Source organism: Coloeus monedula (assembly GCF_965178545.1).
Source record: "Coloeus monedula genome assembly, chromosome: 16".
Taxonomy (NCBI): Eukaryota; Metazoa; Chordata; class Aves; order Passeriformes; family Corvidae; genus Coloeus; species Coloeus monedula.
In genome coordinates, this window is record NC_138796.1 from 1,623,776 (window position 1) to 1,641,550 (window position 17,775).

Below are 17,775 nucleotides of genomic sequence, written 5' to 3' on the forward strand. Positions count from 1 at the left end.
GCGGAGCGGCTCGGAGCGGGGCGGAGCGGGGCGGGGCGGAGCGGGGGCGGGGCGGGGGCGGAGCGGTGCGGGGCGGTTCGGGGCGGAGCGGGGCGGTTCGGGGCGGAGCGGGGCGGTTCGGGGCGGAGCGGGGCGGCTCGGGGCGGGGCGGCTCGGAGCGGGGCGGTTCGGGGCGGTTCGGGGCGGAGCGGGGCGGCTCGGGGCGGTTCGGGGCGGAGCGGGGCGGCTCGGGGCGGTTCGGGGCGGTTCGGGGCGGTTCGGGGCGGAGCGGGGCGGAGCGGAGCGGGGCGGAGCGGAGCGGGGCGGAGCGGGGGCGGAGCGGGGCGGAGCGGGGCGGGGCGGGGCGGAGCGGGGCGGAGCGGGGCGGAGCGGAGCGGAGCGGGGGCGGAGCGGGGCGGAGCGGGGCGGAGCGGGGCGGCTCGGGGCGGAGCGGGGCGGTTCGGGGCGGAGCGGGGCGGAGCGGGGCGGTTCGGGGCGGAGCGGGGCGGAGCGGGGCGGAGCGGCTCGGAGCGGCTCGGAGCGGGGCGGAGCGGGGCGGCTCGGGGCGGAGCGGGGCGGTGCGGGGCGGAGCGGAGCGGAGCGGGGGCGGAGCGGAGCGGGGCGGTTCGGGGCGGAGCGGGGGCGGAGCGGGGCGGAGCGGGGCGGTTCGGGGCGGAGCGGGGCGGTTCGGGGCGGAGCGGGGGCGGAGCGGGGCGGAGCGGGGCGGCTCGGAGCGGGGCGGGGCGGAGCGGGGCGGCTCGGGGCGGTTCGGGGCGGCTCGGGGCGGAGCGGGGCGGTTCGGGGCGGAGCGGGGCGGAGCGGGGGCGGAGCGGGGCGGCTCGGGGCGGAGCGGGGCGGAGCGGGGGCGGAGCGGGGCGGAGCGGGGCGGAGCGGGGCGGAGCGGGGCGGCTCGGGGCGGTTCGGGGCGGTTCGGGGCGGCTCGGGGCGGTTCGGGGCGGCTCGGGGCGGTTCGGGGGCGGAGCGGGGCGGTTCGGGGCGGTTCGGGGCGGAGCGGGGGCGGAGCGGGGCGGAGCGGGGCGGCTCGGGGCGGAGCGGGGCGGTTCGGGGCGGTTCGGGGCGGAGCGGGGCGGAGCGGGGCGGAGCGGGGCGGAGCGGGGCGGAGCGGGGCGGAGCGGGGCGGTTCGGGGCGGAGCGGGGCGGAGCGGGGCGGAGCGGGGCGGTTCGGGGCGGAGCGGGGCGGTTCGGGGCGGAGCGGGGGCGGAGCGGGGCGGCTCGGGGCGGAGCGGGGCGGTTCGGGGCGGTTCGGGGCGGAGCGGGGCGGTTCGGGGCGGGGCGGAGCGGAGCGGCGCGGAGCGGAGCGGGGCGGAGCGGGGCGGTTCGGGGCGGAGCGGGGCGGTTCGGGGCGGTTCGGGGCGGAGCGGGGCGGAGCGGGGCGGAGCGGGGGCGGAGCGGGGCGGGGCGGCGCGGGGCGCGCTGGGCCCGTGGTGCGGCCCGGCCGTTGTGGCGGCGGCTGCCGGGGAGCGCTGGGGCCGCTCCGCCCCGCGCAGGTACCGGGCCGTGGGACGGGGGCAGGGGCCCGGCGGGAGGCGATGCATCGGCCCCGGCCTGGGGCGGGCTCGGTGCCCCGCAGCGGGCGGGCGGGAATCGGCCGAAGCGGCGTGCGGGGGAACAAAGCGTTGTCAGGCCTTGCCGGGCGGAGCTGGGCTCGCTCCGGTGGGGACGGGCAGTGACAGATATTCCAGATATTTGGGCGCTTGTAAGGAAATAAGGCTGCGATTTCTTTTTTTTTTGTGTGTGAAAGTATTGGCGTCTGTTCGTACAGGGATGTACCGAGACGGAGGCTCACGGGAGTGGGGCACAAATTCCTCTCAGCCCCCTAAAGGCTTTATTTATTTTTTTTTAAAATCCAATCGGGCTGCAATTTTGTTTGGGTTGTTTTTTGGGTTTTTTTTAACAGTTGATAGGATCTGTCTCGTTGTGGAAGATCTCAAAGGTTTGGCCTTTGATGGAAATTAAGATTATCTGTAGCAGGTGCAGTTTTGTAAATCCTGCTTATCTCAATGCTTGCTTTCTTTTCTGTGCGCTTGTGGTCATTTTTGCTCATATATGCAGGTTTTCTTTTTATAGGGGAAAATAAGGAGGAGCTTTGCAGGCTTTGTTAATGATAGGAAGAAGAGAAAATTCAGTTTTGTAATGCAGAATTTGTTTCCCAAAACATAGTGACACCGAATTAGTCGTGATGTTGTTTTCCCTTCAAGGTCTTGGAAGTACATGTGAGAGTAATGTTATTATTCTTTGCAGCTTAGATAACATGAAGATGGAGGACTATGAAATATTCTGTAGGAAGCACCTTTCCAGAATCCAAGAAGAGGCAGTAAAAGGAGAAACCTCTTTGACTGTTCAGCACAAAAACATCTCCCTCATTCAATTCTATAGAGTCCCTGTGCTTTCTCCTCTGGTAAGGCCTTTTTTATCCCTTTTCCTCCCTGGTGTGCTAACTGTGCTATTGGCACTGGCTTTGATGTGCACATGTAATGATTCTGCTGAAGGTGTCTGTGTGAGCTGTCATCTGAGCTGCTGCTTAGTGTATTCTAAGCATTCCGAGCCTTAATCTTACAAAGTAAGGGGGTAAAATGTACCTTTTCCCCCCACACTGACTGCATTTCCTTTAATTTTAAAAAAGTTACCTTCCTAAGGGGAGCACAAATGTTTTCAATAATGTTACTGCTGGGCTCAACTTCATGTAAAATCATATTGACCTTTCAAATATTGAACATGTGAGTTAGTTTAAAGGTGTAAAAAAATGCAAATAGGAAATACCAAAATAGTTACAAAGCTTCTAAGTAAATTTTTTTTGCATGTGTTTGCATCTTCCTCTAACGTATTCCACAGGCTCATCAATTATGTTAAGTCATTCTGTGCTAATGGGAACAGAGCTAAGCTGAAGATTGTTGGTAGTTCCTGTAATACTGCAGCTGACTTCCTTGTTTCAGTGATGGGAAGAAATGGGAGAGTGTCTAAGAACAGTGTCCAAAAATCATGATACAGATATAAATTGCAGATACATTGTCATATTCTTCGTTTACAAATGCATGGATATTGTAAGAGTTTTTAGGAGAAATGTCTGAATCCTGTGTCAGATTGGTACTGTAGCATGTAATATTTATGGAAATTTTTATGAATGGTGTTTTAAATTCGTGTTCATTTGTGTGTGTTCCAAGAAGGCATTTTATGCATCTTCCCTTAAAAAAAGGTATAATTGGTTGAAAAGAAGCTGGAATTTAATGTGCACAGTCTCAGGCGATTGCTGTTTTTCTAATTGTTTTGTTCTGTTGCTTTTCTTTCAAATGTATTTCAGTAATTCTGTACTGAAATTTGCATTTAGTGATGTAAACCATGTTTCTTACACTCTGTTTTGCAGCTTAGCCTTGAAAAGAAAAAGGAAATACAGCAATATAAGAAGAAAGCACTGGACCTAGAGACCAGGAAACGGGAGTCCCGGAAAAAAGCTTTATTGAATCGTGTTCAGGAGATTGTAGAAAATGTCCAGGTAGTGTTAGTCCAAAGCTGCCTCATAGATTTACAGAAAATCACTGCTTATAGACATTTTGAGGAATTGTTGAGGTTTAAGTATTGCCCAATACAAACATGAAATTAATAGCAGCTAACTCTCCAGAACCAGCATTTGCTACTATTCCATGCTATGTGTCCTGATAATTGATGATTTAGTGATACTTATTGCAGTGCATGGGATTTCCTTTTCACTGCTTGTTTTGCTATATGCAAAAGACACTTTTGTAAGTGTGTTGGAAATAACTGGATTGTTAAAACAAATGAACAACTCCCCTGTGTTATTTGCAAGCTTATAGTTTAATCAGAAAAAAATCTATATTCAACCTTGTGACTACAGATTTCAAATTACCTTCACAACAACTTGAAATTCTGCTGTGTTCTTCACAATTTTACTTCAAATACTTTGTTTCCTTTGCTGTTTCAATGATGAATTTAGTAGAGGTTTAAATTTAAAAGACTATTAAATGCATCTAATCAAGGAGTTATTATAGGTCTTTGGAACAGTTGTAATAGAGCCTTTAAATTAAACTATTGCTTAAACAAGTGCAGTTAACACTGAGTTTGTTGAGTTACCAAGGTGGCAAAGAACTCTTACTAGTGTGTATTGTTTACTGAGTGTATGTGGCAACAGTCAGCTGTCTTGGGGTTTGACCAGCAGACCAGGAAAGTATGTTCAACACAAACATAATTTAAGGGGGTTTTTTTCCAAGTGTGTCCTTTTGATAACTGAAATGCAGCACACAGGATAATTAGAGTGTGAAAATCCTTTTAAACAAATGCTGTCTGGAAGTAACATGTAATTTTCACTTAAATAAAGCTGGTTTTTTCAATTTTTTTTTAAGTTCAAGTGAAGTTTGCAGCAATCTGAGATTCTGGGATTTCATTGAAAATATGTCATTTTTAAAAATTTTAATTTGCAGATGAAGAAAGGACCTAGCACGAGCGATGTGAACACTCTGGAGGCTGGGAGTTCTTGCCCTGATTTGGATTCAAAGGCTTTGACTGACTTCACAGCTCTATCAGATACCAATTCAACATGTTCTCCTGAAAGGCATGGTTCCATGGACCTGGAAAAGACACCAGAACTTAGACCATCAGATACTGCAGGGCAAATGACATCGAATATGACGGAAGCAGTTAAAGCAGCAGAAGAAAGTGTTTCTTCCAAGCCAAGCGAGAGTCGCTTCTCGAAGGACGCTCCTTGTCCGAGGGCTGCATCTCCTGACAAGGTGTGTAACAAGCTCCCGTCTCACGCTCTGCAGAAGCAGGAGGGACGAGTCGGGTCTCCGTCGGATGAGGATGTCCAGGATCCGTGTGTAATGAGTCTTCAGAACCTGATCAAGAGGTCTCGGGAATGCATAGAGAAAGAGCAGAGCAAGCGTGCCTCAAAAAGCAGTTCCAAGAGGAGTACGAGTGAGAGTCATTCGGATAAAGAAAACGACGGTGTTAAAACAACCGACTCTGTGAAAGAGAGAGCGAAGTTTACAGGCAGAAGTTGCTCTGTTCAGACACTTGATAAGCCCAGTCTTAATAAATCAAATACCCTTCTCCAAGGTGCCTCTACTCATACAAATAACACAAGTATGTCCGCTTTATCCAGTTTTTCTAAAGTAGACATACCTATGAGAGTTGGAACACCCCCTTTGGTGGATTCCGATTCAGATGAGGAATTGAAAAAGAATTCTGTGTTTGAGCGTGACAGCAGCATTGTCAGGAGCCTCACAGGCTCTTACGCCAAATTGCCAAGCCCAGAGCCAAGCATGAGCCCTAAAATGCACCGACGGCGCCCAAGGCCTTTATCCATGGGACACATCATTATAAACAACCCTGTGAATGCTTACGAGCTGAGTCCTAAAGGCAAGGGTAGAGCAATGGATTTAATCATGCAAGATATTGCAGATAAAAACAACGTGTCTGAATCGGTGCCAAAGTTCATGGTGGACTTCACTACAGTTTGCCCTGGCAGAGTTCCTGGTGTCAGCAGGAATTCTTCAGGCCCCTGTGATGGGTTGGGGGTTGGCAAACCAAATCGCCATTCCTTCGGGCTCTTTGAAAGCAGAGGAACGGTGTCGGCTACGGTGGAAGGTCACGTGGTGATGGACAGCAGAGGGCCATATAAAGTAGAGAGCAGTACTGGTATGGTGCCTCCAAAAGTGAATGAGCCCTTTGCCATCAGTCAGTCTACAGTGACACAGAAGATCCTGGCTGTGAATGAAATGAAACCAGCTACTTTGCCAGAGAACACTAAATGCAATTCTCCGGTGGAACTCAATAAATCTTATGACGTAGAAAATCCATCTCCACTACTAATGCAGAGCAAGAATGTGCGACAGCAGATGGATAATACTCCAAGTGTTGCCTCAGCAAATGAGCAGTTTCCAGAAAATTTTGAAAAGGTAAAACGTAGACTTGATTTGGACACCGACAACTGCCAAAAAGAAAACAGTTCCTGTGTTCTAAGAGTTGGAATGGAAGAACAAGAGAAGCAGTGGTTGCAAGAACAGAAATATCCTGTGGGATCAGTTTACATTACCAAGAATGCAGTCCTTGAAAATATGGCAAAAGGTAAAAGATTTCCTGTACTCAAGGCTTACTTCTCAGTTTATTAATCTTTTAGAAAAAACCCCAGTGATCATTAGTCATTGGTGTTTCTAAGTATGTATGGGTGTCAAAAGGTTAAAATTTTATGGCATGTAAATTTTTTTCAGTAGCCTCATTTCTCTAATTTAATTTGACATCACAAATACTGATTTCCTGTTTGAATCTAGAAGTTGGAATTTAGTTTTACTAAGAAAATTGTCTTATGCCACAAGCTCTAAATAGGACTACTAAAAGAAAAGATAGTCCATGTAAATTAAAAAAAAAACCCAACCATATAGGTATTTTCTTCAAAGTCAAGACTGTGTTACTTCTGCTTGTGTCTCTACCAAATTAGGCTGAAGTGGCATAAATAATGTTAATTCACTCTAGCAAGTGTAAAATTCTTAGAACTGTATTTTGCATGTCCCTATTTTAGTATACATAATGGGAACTTGATATCAAGGAAACTTGGTATCAAAGACATCTTTTTTACTTTTTACTGATGATGCAAATTATATCTGATAAAGGGTATATGTCTCTGGCAAAGATCGTATAGAAAATATTCAATATTTGATTCTTTGTTATGTATTTTCTCAGAAGATATTCTAAAAACTAAAATGTTGGCCTTTGAAGAAATGAGAAAGAGACTTGAAGAACAGCATGCACAACAACTGTCAATTCTGATAGCTGAACAAGAGAGAGAACAGGAGAAATTGCAGAAGGTAATGTCAACAGGAAAAATTCAAAGCAAATGTTGTGTGTTACATGGAAGTTTGTCAGGAAGCAGTTGGGTTTAAATGTATATTCTGTTGCTTTGCAGAATTAGAAAAATAGTCTCACAGTTGAATCTTCCTTTTGTAGGAACTGGAAGAGCAGGAGAGACAGCTGAAAGGAAAGAAGGTTACTACAACGGAAATAGAAATTTCCAAAGTGAATATTAACAGTAGGATGGAGTTGGAGTGGAGGAAAAAAAGTGAAAGTGGCTTGCTGGAAAGTGTGCAGTCTCAGCTGGAGACAGTCCATAACACAAACTCCACCAGCATTGGTAAAACTGGGAGGGAAGAATATAGATTAAGTGTTGGGATGTATTTTGTTCTACAGTGCATGACTGGACCAGCTGCCCCACTGTGTGGATAAGTGCAGTGTTCCTGCCCTAGGACTGCTCAGGGTACACAGACAGCTGCTGCCCTCAGCTGGGGACAGCATTTGGGAAACAAAGACTGTTGCATCTTTGTGTCACTGGCATTTAGCACAGGTTCAGCCATCCTTAAACTGTTCCATGTACTGCATTTGTTATGTAACTGTTTGAGGGCACATCCAAGGAAAACAAGCTAAGAATAACCTCCTTTGATCAAGGATGAGGATGTGGATTTGCATCATGTCCCGGAAGGATTATCCTTGTGCCATATAGCTGCACAGCACTGGGCCAGGTGGTCACATTTGTGTAGAAGGTTTAGAGGGGCTCTGCCAAGGCATCTTAACTACCAGGCAGAGCAGCTGTAGCTGATGGAACACCTCTCACCTCTTCCAGAACATCATGAAATGTTTTGTTCTGTCTTCTGTTTAGCAAATATTGCATGGAAATCACTCAGAAATATTCAGCTTGCTTCTTGCCTGTAATTGACCTTGTAGACAAAGCTGTGATGCCCGAGCTGAGTGTATACACAGACACAGGCAGTACTTCACTGGCAGAAGCGTGTGTTGAACTCTGTGTTCTGCTCTGCGTGCAGGTTTTGCTCATACAACACCCAACACCTTTGCTTCAACAAGTGAAACTTCATTCTATCTCTGGGGACCCTCAGGTAGTGGAGTTATAAAAACCTCAGTATGCAGGCCAAGTAATAGGATCAAAACTAGGTGGACTCAGGTAAGGGAAAAAAAGATTTATTTTTATCTTAAAAGGCCCTCATGTTTTTGTAAGGCACTGGTGACTTTATAAGAGCTGTGCAGTAATAAACCTCGCAGAAGATTTTAGTATCCCTTCCTATGTCAACTTCGATTACATGAGAGAACTGTATAGATTATTATTCATATATGCAAAATAATAATATAGCAATATGTTGCTTCTGCTAAATTATGGTGGGTATTTTTGGCCCAGTCAAAGTTTGTTTTTTATTTGAAAACTTGTGTCACTTGATGGATGTTATTTGATAAATAATTCATAATTCTTGCTTTTTTAATCAAAAGTTTAGAAAAATGTTTTGGTTTTTTTATAAGGTTTTCAGTCCAGAGATACAAATGAAGTTCGACAAGATCACTGCAGTGGCAAAGGGATTTCTTACTCGTAGACTCCTGCAGACAGAAAAACTGAAACATCTTAAGCAAACTGTAAAAGTAAGATCAGCTTTTTTGCAATAGGCAGCTTCTTCTCCTGTTTATTTTTGTTGCTGACTTCCATTGACAGATGAAATCCTGCATTTTCTGCTCTCAGAAGATTTTGGGGCTGTTACATGAATATGTTTGAGTGTTGCATTGCTTAGTGTCATAAGGTCCAAATCAAACAAAGAATCTGTCCTATGTGTACTGTTTGTAATGATTGCTTTGTTCTTAAGGGTTATGCCTGGTGCTTACTCTTATTTTCCTGTCTTTCCCAGGATACTCTGGAATTCATAAAAAATTTTCAGTCTGAAGCCCCATTGAAAAGAGGAAGTGTGTCAGCACAAGATGCATCCCTTCATGAAAGAGTAATGGCTCAGGTGATACAATTTAAACCTTTTTTTTTGTCTTTTCTAGCTATTCTGCTTTTGTAATAGAAATACATAAAACCTTGAGAGTGGCTTTGTTTAGAGTAAAACATTTAAAGAAGAAAAGATTCCATTTTTTTGCTTGACACAAAATTATTTGATTTCAAAATTATGAACTGTTTTGTTTGGATTGAAAGTAAAAAGTGCTTGATAATCAAAACCATGGACAGGTAAACTTGATTGAATATTTTATTAACATTTTGATTATTCTTTCCAGCTGCGAGCTGCTCTGTATGACATCCATGACATCTTTTTCACAATGGAGGCATCGGAGAGAATGAATATTCTGCGTCACGATCGTGAAGTTCGTAAAGAGAAGATGCTCAGGCAGATGGTGTGTTACATTCCAGGGAACGTAAACTGTTTCAAGACTTTAAGTACTGAATCGTTTTGCATTTAAGAGATTCTTCTTCACCCCATACAATGTTTCTTAAATCTAAATTTTTAATTATGCTTTTGTAGGTAACTTTCTTCAGTATCTTCTTTTTTTTTTTTTTTTTTTTTTAGGATAAAGTGAAGAGCCCAAGAGAGCGAGTGACACTTTCAACAGCTACGCAGAAATCTCTGGACAGGAAAAAGTACATGAAGTATGTGCAGCTCTCCCTTGGGTGGGGAGGGATGGTGGGAGGGGTCCAAGAGGAGGAGCAGAAGGCACAGGAAATAATGATGGGAAGTTTATGGAATAAGTGTTTCTTTGCAAACTGACATCTGTGCTAGGAAGAATGAGTAAAAAGCTTTCCAGGTGTGTGGTGTCTTGCTAATTGTATTTTGCTCTTACTTTTAAGAGACTTCTTGTTTGTATGGAGAAAAATGTTTATTATAACTTGTGCATTTATGCTATAATGCAGTGGTAGATTCTGAGTTTATGGTTGATTTTGCCAATTGTAGAAAGTGCTCCAAGTGATTTTATCTAAAATGCCTAGCAATAGAGATACTTGATAGAGGATCTCTGGCAAGGTTTTTCTGGGGAATGGTAGCAGGCTTTGTCCTGCAACACAGTGGACTGAGCAGTTGTTACACTTGCTCCTGAGTAAAGAAGTGATAATCTGTAGGACGGCCCTGGCAGTATTACATGTAGGTGTAGTTCCTCTTATAGGCTTTCTCTGAGTGTTTCTGTTCAAGACCTGGATGATAATTCGCTAATTGAAATATGTTTCAATACTTCTGTTTCTCTAGGGCTTCAGAAATGGGAATGCCAAGTAAAAAAATAATCATCAAACAAAAAACTCCTGAAAACCGGTGGGTGATGGTTACTTGTATTAGGATGCTTTTAAGAAACTGTCTTGTAATGATAGATTCTGTGATCTGTGTTATTGGTTTGCCATCGATCAGCTCAATTTCTGCTACTATTATCATGAAAATTAGTGAAATCTGATTTACCAAGGCCCGAGAAAAGGGTTTATTAGCTCATTAGAAGTTAGGAAAGATACATTTTCTTCAGAGTCAGTTCTGAAATTTCATCTTCAAAAGTTATTTATTTATGGCTTTAAGTCTTGGTGCTCAGGTTCAACGTTTTCCTCTGAGATGCACAGTTAAGCTTCAGTTTGGCACTACTACTCTTCTTAATACCTTTTGCTTGGCAGTGTAGTTATTGATAATGCTTATCTTCAGGAAGCTGTCAGAAAAAAGTGGCTTTCTGTTGTGAGGAAAGTTTTGTTCCTTGATTGTGTTATTGTTTGCTTAGATCACAGAAATTACAGTGTTCAGTACATGTTGTTCAGGCAGACAAGCTGCTCTCTTATGAGGCCTGTCTGCACCTTTTTCTTGTATTTAAAGCCAGATACCTGGCATCCCTTAAAAACAGTTTTTATCTCATGTTTACCCAAAAGCTTTGAAGACATACTGTCTATTCATACAGTTCAGCCTTCAAGGACTACTGTAAGCAATTCAGCTGTTTTTCCTGTGTGTTCTCATCAATAACTGGCAACCCAAGGCACTGTTGAGGGAGATCTATCTGTGCTTTTTTGTTTCTTTGTTTTTAATAGTGGAAGTAGTAATCCTATTCTGGAATTTTAATTCCAGCCACTTTGCCTACACGTCATTTGCCTTACCAAACCTGTTAGCCTTTCTGAAATTCGTTATGTGAAACACGATTCATAATTCAGTATTTCTGAGAGATTTTTAATTTTAAAGGGAAAAAGCACTAACAAAAGTCTGTGTTTTAACAGCATACTTCAACCAAACCAAGGACAGAATGCCCCGGTTCATAGACTGCTTTGCAGACAAGGGTAAGAGCACAGCGTGTTTTGAGCCTAAAGGTGAAAGTAAATGCAAAGTGCAAGAACAGTGATTGCTGAATAATATTTGCACATAATGGTACAGCTGTTCTTCAGAGTAAAAATAATTGCTTCTCTCAGTATTTTGAGAGAGTGATGAAGCTTTGTTTTACCTTATGCTGCAGGAAAATATTTATTGTTGTCATCCTCTTGTGTATTGTCTTCATTTACACTGTTCCAACATTTCTATTTGTAACATTCATTCCATGAAGCTTTGCTTCCACTTAATGAAATATGTGTATTTTTATATGTAGACTGTAATGCCATGGTATCTAAACTAAAGCAGTTTCTTGAATAGAGTTTTTCAATCTGTTCATGGGGAGATGTTCTCCTACTTAATGTATCTATGTAAGCCATAACAGTATCAATAGGAACTATACAGGTGCTCAGGAAGAGGCTCTGTGGAACATGGTAAAAATGTTTTCATGCCAAACACATTTTGATAGTGTCTATAGTTTTGTATACAGCCTTTCAACTTTGTTGCAAGTGACTTATTAACTCTTTTATATTTAATTAGAACCCCTAAGACCTCAGTGAATGGGGTTGAGCAAAATAGAAAGAAGGCCTCAGAGAGCAGAGTGTCTAACAAGGCTGTTTCAGGTGTGTAGAAAATTGGTGCTTGGATCTTATAGTAAATAAGTTACTAGTACCTAGAAAAAATGAATTGGCAATATATTGTTTTCCTTTCCTTGTGCACCTGCTTTGCTATGCCTTAGGTCTAACCTATCTCTTCAAACAAACCTGTGCTGGTACCTGAACCATCCACTTTCAAATTCTATAAACACAGTATATAGAATGTGCTGCACAGCTCATTTGCTTTCACTCACCAGATGCCGAGTCATAAAAAAGATTGCCAGATATATTCACTGGAACTGTTGAGAAATTGATAGTAGTCAAAATAGACTTGGATTAGAACTTTCATGTCATTGATTCTTAGTTCTGTACACACATCTTCAGCATGGAGCATATTGAAAGGACGGGAGGGACAGTTTCAGACTCCTCAGCGGGTGTTCACTCATCATACAGTCCTAAAATTATATATATATATATATATATATATTCCTGTAGCATCTTACAGCATGTTTGAGTCTTAATGACCCAAGTTCAAAAGTGAGTATTTCTGTGCTTCCGTACAGAGATGACTGGTTGGTTATCTTTTATTTAAAACGTTTGATAATAGTGCTGAACCTCTAGAAATGACTATGAATAGTGTTACACAATTTCCATTTTTTTAATTAGATTTAAAATTTCTTAAGTGACACACTTAAATTTATCAAAAGGTAAAGTCGTTTATAGGCTTTAAAACTATTTAACATTTGAATTACACTTTCTTCTCAAAGGAGAGTTCCACAAGTCGAGTATAAAAATTAGGAATTTTGGGGCTTAATAAGGGAAATATGTAATGTAGTAGGATTTCAATTGTTTTCTATAATATTTTCAATAATCTGTATGTATTAAGGATGAAACCTTTCCTGTAAGGCAAGTGCTTATTTTTTGCTGCCCAAGAGCAATGCTGGGAGGGAGTATCTGCAAGTTTGAACGCAGTGTGTTTTACTGTTTAAATGTGATGTTTTCCCAGATGCTACTTCGTGAAGTCAAGAGAAGTGAAGTGAACAGAAGAATGTATAGTAAGGCAGTATGCATAAACATAGATAACACTGCAGTATGAGAGGGGAAAAAAAAGGCAGGTGGTGAGATCACAACCAGAGTGTGTTCATTTATTTTTCTGTTGTCAGTTCTTCTGGCAGTGCTGTCATCACCAAAGCAGAGCAAGGCAGTTGTTTGGTTGGACTCAGTGACACTACAGAAAAATTAGCAAAGATAATAAATAATCTCCCTGAACTATAAAGCAGAAAATAAAGCAAATAATACAATTTTAGCAACCAGAAGTAGCCATTAAGACAAGTGTTCATCTGCACGTTTGCTATTGACTAGTAAATGAGTGTGCTGAAGAACAGGGACAACAGAACAATCAAAACCTTTACCAGATACAGTATTACAGAGGTGGTAAAAGAGTAGCAGTGTTAGGGTGGTGTCACACGCAGCAGGTTTGGCACTGATTCGAGGTTTGGATGCCATCCCCAAACTCATGCAATTCATGCTGAGCTCATAATGAGCCACAGTGGTGTTTACATTGTGTCTGGCATCAGGAATCCAATGAAGCATTCTGTCTCACTCTTCTGTGTTGGCAGTGTGTGCTGTTCTTCTAAGGAAGTCCCTGGGTTTATCTTAGTCATAATTACCAAAGTTGTGACAGGTCATACTTGCAATGAAGAAAGTCCTTTGGGATATATCTCCAACTTCTTTTTGCCTTGTTGCTGTTTGTCAAATATCTGGAAAGTCATTGGATGCCTTTTGTAGTGGCCTTCTTGGAACTTCAGGCAGATGTGGCTAACCAGTTGTATGCTGCTTAGTTCAGGTCGCTCAGTGTAACCTCATTTAGAGCTTGGACATCACACATGTTCCTGTGGTGCAATACCAACACTTCATGTGCTCCTTCAGAAATAGGTTAGACTTCCTGTACTAAATGAAGAGAAATGCATTCTGCAGTTATTACATGGGGAACACTTGGCATGGAAGAAACAATCTGCAGAATTTTGCAATAATGAAAAAACTTACTCTGAATATTTTATATATGGCTAAAATGTGAATAGTGAAAAGTCAGGTGGTAGGGTAAATAGAGTGTTGATCAGGTTGCTCCTACAACAAGACTTATTCATCTGCTCTGCCCAGTTTCCTTTTCCATGGAAAAGAAACACGGGGCACAAGGCACACAGAATATCTGGGTGGTGGCAGCACTTGGCCAAGCCAAGGGCACATCTTGCCCCTGTGAGATGGTGGGGGCTGTGGGTTGTATTGGCTGTCAGGCCAGCACTTCAGGAAGCCTTAGGCCTGCTGTGTGTGAGTAGCAGGTCTGTCCTTTGTCCCAGGAGAGAGGCCTTGTGTGATTGCCCTTTGCCACTGGAAAAGGATGAGTGATAATTGTTCTCAGAACTGTCACTGTTTTTATGCAGATTTGCCTTCTGCAATTCCTTAGTCTAGATTGCTGCGGGATTTTTGCACACCCAGATGCTATTACTGTAATATCCTATTATGTGTGTGAGATTTTTATATGGCTTTGAGAGCACTTGGGCTGAGTTAAGGGGTAGTGTTAATCACTAATAAAGCACCATGTCAGCCTAGTTGTCCGTCCTACGAGATCCCAGCTGAAGAGCACAGCACTGGGGAGTGCTGGGCCAGTGAGAATGCCTTCTGTGTAGTGGGAGCCTGTTGAGATGTGAGGGCTCTGGGTATTCCCGAAGCTGCTTTGGCCTCTGCTGAGTGTAGCCCTTGGACACCTGTAAGTAACCACTGCAGCTCTGACCCAGAGTAACTGAAGAGCCTAGAAAGGACTGGCATGCACTCTGTCACATTCGTTTACTTGCCTGGTAGTCACTCCTCTTCCATGGCTGTCTTCCATTCCCACTGCTCTGCACCCTGTGGTATGGTTTTCACTGCTTTGTGTAAATGTTTGCTCACACTGCTGCACTTTCTTGGTAACTGCCTGAACCTAAAGAATGCTGAGTTGTGCTACTTTTTAGCAGCCTGCAGTGCTGAACCCTCACTACTGGAAGATACTTGTGCTATGCATAGTATAATACAGATTTTTAAATATAAGTATGTATATACTTGTTCCCTGTGGAAAGACTTGTTTATTATTTTTTTACTTAAGCATCCTTCCTTTTATAAGGGCTCTGCCTGATGACATTATTCATACTGCACTTCTAATTCTGGTTGTCTTATATTGACATATGGGAGCCTACAGCTGTCTCTTGTTTTAATTAATGTGACAAAAAGAAAGAGTTATCTTAAGTATTCAACTTGTATAATATTTTTTAATTGATAATTTGTTTAAAAGTAATACGTGGCATAGTTAAACTTACCAGCCATTTCATCTATGTCTTGGTTATGCAATACTTCTTTTAAAAAAATTGTGAATTGTGGTTGTAGTTGTTTTAGAGTAGCAGAAAAGAAGATAGGATAGTTATCAAATAAGGCAATACTATAAAATGTCATTACTTTCAAACCTATAGGTAGTTTTCATAAGGCTTTTGGGATGTAACATGAAAACTGTCATTTTAAAAGTAGTCACTGAATGCCTAATACTGCTTTACAGAAATTGTCCTAATCTTTTTCTGCTATTTTTGTTGGACAGTCCTGTTTCAAAAACCAGTACTATTAATTGTAAAATGGTAATGTTTCTACTTATTTTTAGGAGCATATGCAGGAAGAACCCAAAGAAAGAAGCCAAATGTTGTGACAATTTAAGAAGACAGCACTCACTGGGATAAAATGGCTGTGTTTTAATGATGGCATTCTCAGCACTGATTTTTAATATTGCATCTTCTTTACATATATGTATATTTAGACATTATAAAACCACTCTGTCATTTTCAGATGACACATGAACACAATCATATTGAAGTATTTTGCTTTGAAATTCTTGTGGGAAAATTGCATGTTAGAACTTGTGTACAGACCAGTATTAATATATAAAAGATTCCTAATCTTGTTTATTTAAAGACTACCACAGGGCAACATGAAGGTAATTTGTGACTTTTTCGCACTTTCTAATTCTAGTGTCTGACGTACGCTTTTTACATTACTTAAACTGCAATTTCTGTGTATGAGTGCCACCATAAGTAAGTCATAGGTATGTATTTAGTTTCATACCATAAAGTGAAAGCAGCTAAATGTGAAAAAACCCCCCAAACTTAATTTAAGCAAAAGTGAGTCTTCACATCAGTGAATTTGTCAGCAGCCATTCTGAATGTACTTTCTGTGGGAATGAGATTAGCTCAATTTCAGTACTAAAGGCCTTGTGCCCAATGGTTTGCATTTCTGCTGAGCTGGGCAGACGTGGTCCAGGTTCATTGCTGGGCTGATGGACATACTTACACTGACTAAACCAAAACTGTGCATTCATATGTGTGCTAGATCAAAGCACTCTACTGAAACAGTCCTGGGTTTTTGTTCCCCTGCCGTCTACTGCGTTTTCTTATGGGAACAACATTTGTCCAATATGGAGACGTGTATGTTCTACAAAAACTTCAGAAGGTAAGATTTGAACTGTTTTACCATTTCAGACTTAAATAGTAATTTCAGTCTGTAATAGTAATTCAGGTATGTTACATTTAATTGATGCCAGCTGCGGTTTTTCTGAGCAGTTTATCTTCTGCTGTGACCTAACAGGACCTTGTACTGAAGTCATGATTTCTGCAGGTGGGGGGGAATCCTTTCCAGATCGCAACACTTTCATGTTTATGAATATCTAACATTAAAAGAGCATGGTCATATTTTACCTTAGTCTTCCAACTGATGGATATTATCCATCAATTTGAGGAGAGGATGATTCTCCACCTTCTTTTAATGAACTTAAGTCATGATAGTGAGAAAGTTCTAGAGAGAAAAGCTTGGCTGTATAGTCTTAGCAGTAGAGAACTGACTGCCAGAATGTAAATTAGGTTATATTTTGTTACTTTCCCAGTGTCAATACAATACAACACACTGACTTTGGAGGCTTTGTAATGTGTTGACATGAATGTAGGAGAAAAAAGACTAACTGAAAATTTAATTGTGGTAAATAGCATGAAAGGGGAACATTAGTAATGGGTGAGGACAGTGCCTTCAGGGGCGGTGATGAGTGGATTGGCTTGACTGTTTCACCAGCCTGTGGCTTTCATCTGCCACCACGTCTGTCCTCTGCAGCTTGTGATGTTGTTCAGAACAGGAGTGTTATACCATGCACTAAGTTACCCACATTTTGTGTTTGGAAAATGGCAAAAACACTGCCCAAGCACTTTGAAGAATGGCACTGCTTGGTTTGCTTGAAAGCCTGGGGCCAGGGGGCTCCCCTAATGGTGTAAATATAAGAGTTTACACCGGTGGAGGACCTGCTTCCTTCATACAAATGCTGTGGTGCTTTAAAATCTCAGCTGTAATACAGAAAATGCCCGAGGCAAGCTTCCTGCTTCGCCCAGTGGTGGGCATCAAAGCTGTGTTTTAGTTTGCAGCTTTCCTTAGGAGTGAAAAACATCTCAAGAGGGGAAGAATTTACAGTGGCAAGAGTAACCTGTGCCACAGATGACAAAAGGTGCTGTTGATATAGCAGCACTAAAGATTGATGTTTCTAATGGATGTTTTATGTGCTGTACTTATTATTAGCATAGGCAATATGTTGATGCACAGATAGGTTTAGTGTGTTAGTAGAAGTGAACGTTTCCCTTCTCTTAGGGTTTCACATCTAAACCTCTTGTTCTTCAAGCATGTTTCCAGTGTGTAATAAAGCATTATAGCACAAGGGTTTTGGTTTTTTTTTTTTTTTTTAACTTTCATGAGGCCTTTCTCTTGACAAGTGCCAGAATTTGGTTTTGTACTTGCTGTTTTGTATTTATACATATTTATCTTTTTATTTTGTGTGGAATTGTGATACCATTACAAAAGTCTATTTATTTTTGTACTTTGTTTCATTCTCACCAGTCTCGCTTTTTACTTAAAGCATTCCGCACAATAAACTCTTTAAATCTTTAACAAGCGCTGCCTCTCTGTGCTCTCCGCGCAGCCTTGCCCGCCGCTCCGCGCCCGCCCTCAGGCTCTTCCCGCGCTGGGGGCGGGCCGGGCGC

The 17,775-nt window shown here is 43.1% G+C and overlaps 1 protein-coding gene across 5 annotated transcripts; it reads left to right on the plus strand.

Annotated features, from left to right (window-relative positions):
- The first annotated feature begins 1,409 nt into the window (after window positions 1-1,409).
- On the plus strand, window positions 1,410-17,623 carry CCP110 (centriolar coiled-coil protein 110). Of its 5 annotated transcripts, none has more exons than XM_082292210.1 (15): window positions 1,410-1,487; window positions 2,242-2,398; window positions 3,362-3,490; window positions 4,434-6,078; window positions 6,691-6,815; window positions 6,955-7,138; window positions 7,824-7,960; window positions 8,311-8,427; window positions 8,688-8,789; window positions 9,055-9,171; window positions 9,345-9,424; window positions 10,014-10,076; window positions 11,006-11,065; window positions 11,631-11,713; window positions 15,369-17,623. In XM_082292210.1, exons 2-15 carry the CDS (start codon window positions 2,252-2,254, stop codon window positions 15,419-15,421), a joined length of 3,042 nt encoding a protein of 1,013 aa, XP_082148336.1. In that variant the 5' UTR covers window positions 1,410-1,487; window positions 2,242-2,251; the 3' UTR covers window positions 15,422-17,623. The 5 variants fall into 5 exon arrangements, with proteins under 5 accessions (XP_082148336.1, XP_082148338.1, XP_082148339.1 ...); XM_082292212.1 differs by having other exon boundaries at window positions 6,694-6,815; XM_082292213.1 differs by lacking the exon at window positions 15,369-17,623 and adding an exon at window positions 12,693-13,128.
- The last annotated feature ends 152 nt before the right edge of the window (window positions 17,624-17,775 follow it).

Bases quoted from the DNA above. Each gene is read 5' to 3' on its own strand.
- CCP110 (XM_082292210.1), top strand. From the start codon at position 2,252: ATGAAGATGGAGGACTATGAAATATTCTGTAGGAAGCACCTTTCCAGA. The intron at 3,491-4,433 runs GTAGTGTTAGTC...TTTAATTTGCAG, and splicing joins AGATTGTAGAAAATGTCCAG to ATGAAGAAAGGACCTAGCAC. The intron at 10,077-11,005 runs GTGGGTGATGGT...GTGTTTTAACAG, and splicing joins CAAAAAACTCCTGAAAACCG to CATACTTCAACCAAACCAAG.